The following is a 4,134-nucleotide window of genomic DNA, read 5'->3' on the forward strand; positions in this document are numbered from 1 at the left end:
CTCCGCAAGGCCGTCCATCCGTCCGCCCGCCCTCCCGGCGCTCCTCTCCCCGGGCCCCGCCGCCCCGGCCGCGCGCGTCGTTTCCTCTGTCCCGGGCTCCTAGAGCCCGTCCCTCGCCCCTGGGCCGGCCGATACCGCTACGCGAGGCCGTGGATTGGCAACGGGCGTAGGCCGCGCCACCGCCGCCGGAGCCGGAATAAAGGGGCGACCGTAAGAGCAGCCGGTCGTCGCCCGCACGCTCTCCCCACCCCCGACCCCACGGGCAGCCTGGAGCAGGTGAGCGGAGGGGTTCCCCGAGGACGTAGCTGGGGACCACCCCCGCACCTTGCCGGTCCCCTTCCCCGCCGGGCCTGCTGCCCCTTCCACCTCCGGGGACGACCCGGTGGCCTCCTGAGCCCCTGCGCTGTCCTGGCCAGGCCTCGGCGCGCATCAGCTTCCTGGGCCCGGCCTGCAGCCCTGGGGCCTTCCTCGGAGGACCGCAGAGGGCCCCCCATCCCGATCGGGGTTGACAGGACACCGCACAGCTGGGCCCCGCGGGGAGGTGGTCATCTTGCAGTTTGGTTTCCTGAGGAAGGGGTGGGGTGGGACGCAGGTGCCCCTTACCCCTCCTCTCCTCTGCAGAAGTGATGGGGAGCCCTCCTACCCAGCGGGCGTGCACCTTGCTGTACGAGGAAGGCTAAGACCAGGGTGGTCAGTGGGACCGGGCACCTACGCGGAGGGTCCTTTGGCCTGGTGATCATTCATGCCCGAGAGAACATTGAATTGGCTCAGCAGGATCTTCGAAGTCTTTTGGAGCAGCCCAGCGGCCCCCTTTCCTGGGGAGACGTAGATAACTGAGTGGCACCCCCTTGCTCACACAACCCAAGCTTCCATCCAGAGCAGCAGTCCTTCTTCCTCCCTTCTGGGAAACTGCTGAGGAGGACGACTCTAAGCCTGACTCTTCGGATTCCTTGGCGTGCTGGTCTGTGAGACGTTCTCTGCCTTCCCTTCTCCTGAACAGAAAGCATAGAAACTTTTAAATATGAGAGGCAGATGAGTTTGGGAACCTGGGAATGGGTTGCAACTGACTTGAAAAGTTCCTCCCTCCTGCTGTCATTACCTTCTGCTGCCACAAAGTGGTGAGTTAGAGACTAGCTTGGGCTACATCGAAGTCACCTTCCATTAATTATCCAGAATGTTCAGCACTGGCGCAAGGGAAGAGAGGTGTCTTGGAAAAAGGTGATGAGGAGAAACCCCTGAGGTTAGCATCCTTCGTCCCATGCTGTAGAGACAAACCCGCACACTTGTTTGCACGTTCCTGCAGGCCTCGACACCATCAACTTGTTTTGCTGCGCTGGGAGGTGGAGTGGATATAGAGAGGAAGGTGAGGAGTCTGTGGGCCTGTCATCTAACCCCCATCACCAGGTTCCATGCCTGTTAGGTGGTCAGAGTGAATGACTCGGGCATAGCTGATGGTTTGGGTCAGCCCCTCACAGGAGCCTGTTTTTGAAAAGGCTCTGAGGTCCATATAGCTTGTTTTAAGTATTGACAATAAAAAGAGGCAGTTTGCTAAGAGGCCTGGTAAAGAGTGCTTTGCTGTGGTCCCCTGAACAGTGATGTCTTGAGTTAGGATTCAAGGCAACAAGGCAGAGGAGCTGGTAGGCGAGGGAGGCATCAAGCAAGCTGGTTTATCTGACTTTCATATTGGGCTGCCAAGCAAGAATTTATTTGCAAAAAGTTTATACTGCTAAAATGCTTTTATCTGGGCATCTTGGCGCATAGACCATGAGAAGAGTCTCAAGTATTCGAGGCTTTTTTTGTGTTGATAGCCAGTCACTCCAGGGACTGTGAGTTAGCTGATTAAGGAGGGTTGTCAGAGAGCTGGGGCGACACTTGGATGAAGGGGTCCCCAGGCTCAGGGATGGGGAACCAAGCGTGGATGGGAATGAAGAACTCTGCAGTCCCAGCCTAGGGGAGCTAGCCGTGTGAAGGTCATTTATGAAGGGGCAGGTCTTCTAGTCCTGAATGTCTCTGCCTTTGCAGAGCTGCTTTATGGCCATGTGATATGTATAGACAAGACGGGAGGAAGGCCCAGGTGAGGCTGGTCACGCTCCGACCTCATGCTCTCTATTTCTGTCTTCACAGACTTGATCATCAAGGAAGGCAGAGCCTGCCCGGCCTGTGGGGACCCTACTTGCGGAACCTCCTGCCCAACAAGCTGAGCCCTGTGACCCGACTTCTTGGACTGACCTGTCCCTCTGCTGTGCCTTGACTGACCTTTCTCTCTGAAGTGCTTGTCCATTTCTAAACGTGGACAGCTTTTCTCTGGTTCGTAAAGCCACCTTGAGTGGGGAAACTGAAGCCATTACTCTCCAAACCTTGTTTCATCTTCCCAAGCATGTCCGAAAACTGGCAGCAACCGCCACAGACACAGCCCCAGCAGCCTCCGCCTCCACAGCCCCAGCACCACGCCGAGCCACCACCGGCTCTGGCCGAGCACACGCTACCTACAGGGGCCGCTGAGAACCCCCTGGGCTGTGCCGTCTATGGCATCCTCCTGCAGCCCGACCCGGGCCTGCAGCCCCCACAGCATGTGCCCCTGCAGGCGGCAGGTGAGCCAGGCCCCAAGTGCGGGGTGTGTGGCCATGACTTGGCGCACCTGTCCAGCCCGCATGAGCACCAGTGCCTGGCGGGCCACGACCGCTCGTTCCAGTGCACGCAGTGCCTCAAGATCTTCCACCAGGCCACCGACCTGCTGGAGCACCAGTGTGTGCAGGCCGAGCAGAAGCCTTTTGTCTGCGGGGTCTGCAAGATGGGCTTCTCGCTGCTCACCTCGCTGGCCCAGCACCACAGCGCGCACAGCGGTGCGGGAGGCCTGGTGAAATGTTCCATCTGTGAGAAGACCTACAAGCCAGCCGAGGCGGCCGAGCCCGCAGCCGCTGCTGCCCCGTCACTGCCGCCCCCGCCCCCGGCACCCGCTGTCACTGTCACAGAGCAGCCCGAGAAGCCCTACAGCTGCCCCATCTGCCAGAAGCCCTTCAAGCACCTGTCGGAGCTCTCGCGGCACGAGCGCATCCACACGGGTGAGAAGCCCTACAAGTGCACGCTGTGCGACAAGAGCTTCAGCCAGTCCTCGCACCTGGTGCACCACAAGCGCACGCACAGCGCCGAGCGGCCCTACAAGTGCGCCGTCTGCGAGAAGACCTTCAAGCACCGCTCGCACCTCGTGCGCCACATGTACGCGCACTCTGGGGAGCACCACCTGTTCCGCTGCAACGTGTGCGAGCTGCACTTCAAGGAGTCTTCGGAGCTGCTGCAGCACCCCTGCACCCCGAGCGGCGAGCGGCCCTTCCGCTGCGGCGAGTGCCAGAAGGCGTTCAAGCGGCCGTCGGATCTGCGGCAGCACGAGCGCACGCACAGCGCCGAGCGGCCGTTCAAGTGCGACCTGTGCCCGATGGGCTTCAAGCAGCAGTACGCGCTCATGCGGCACCGGCGCACCCACAAGACAGAGGAGCCCTTCAAGTGCGGCCTGTGCGAGAAGGGCTTCGGGCAGCCCAGCCACCTGCTCTACCACCAGCACGTGCACACCCTCGAGACCCTCTTCAAGTGCCCCGTGTGTCAGAAGGGCTTCGACCAGTCGGCCGAGCTGCTGAGACACAAATGCCTGCCCGGCACCACCGAGCGGCCCTTCAAGTGCTCCGTGTGCAGCAAGGCCTACAAGCGGGCGTCAGCGCTGCAGAAGCACCAGCTGGCCCACTGCTCGGCCACTGAGAAGCCCCTGCGCTGCACGCTGTGCGAGCGCCGCTTCTTCTCCTCCTCCGAGTTCGTGCAGCACCGCTGTGACCCAGCCCGGGAGAAGCCACTCAAGTGCCTGGACTGCGAGAAGCGCTTTAAGTACGCGTCGGATCTGCAGCGGCACCGGCGGGTGCACACAGGCGAAAAGCCCTACAAGTGCCCCAGCTGCGACAAAGCCTTCAAGCAGCGGGAGCATCTCAACAAGCACCAGGGCGTGCACGCGCGCGAGCAGCAGTTCAAGTGCGTGTGGTGTGGCGAGCGCTTCCTGGACGTGGCCTTGCTCCAGGAGCACAGCGCGCAGCACAGCGCCGCCGCCGCAGAGGGCACCTACCAGGTGGCCACCTGTCTGCCCTGACCCGG

At 61.4% G+C, this 4,134-nt stretch overlaps 1 protein-coding gene across 1 annotated transcript; it reads left to right on the top strand.

Moving 5' to 3' along the window:
• Positions 1-2,335: 2,335 nt before the first annotated feature.
• On the top strand, positions 2,336-4,134 carry ZNF319 (zinc finger protein 319). The gene has a single exon (XM_006878733.1). The coding sequence runs from the start codon at positions 2,378-2,380 to the stop codon at positions 4,127-4,129; it is 1,752 nt and encodes a 583-aa protein (XP_006878795.1). The 5' UTR covers positions 2,336-2,377; the 3' UTR covers positions 4,130-4,134.

The sequence above is a fragment of the Elephantulus edwardii genome, unplaced genomic scaffold (assembly GCF_000299155.1).
Source record: "Elephantulus edwardii isolate Elephantulus edwardi_28Jun2011 unplaced genomic scaffold, EleEdw1.0 scaffold00001, whole genome shotgun sequence".
Classification (NCBI taxonomy): Eukaryota; Metazoa; Chordata; class Mammalia; order Macroscelidea; family Macroscelididae; genus Elephantulus; species Elephantulus edwardii.

What these genes read in the sequence shown, in the direction of transcription:
- ZNF319 (XM_006878733.1), top strand. Translation starts at nt 2,378, where the DNA reads ATGTCCGAAAACTGGCAGCAACCGCCACAGACACAGCCCCAGCAGCCT.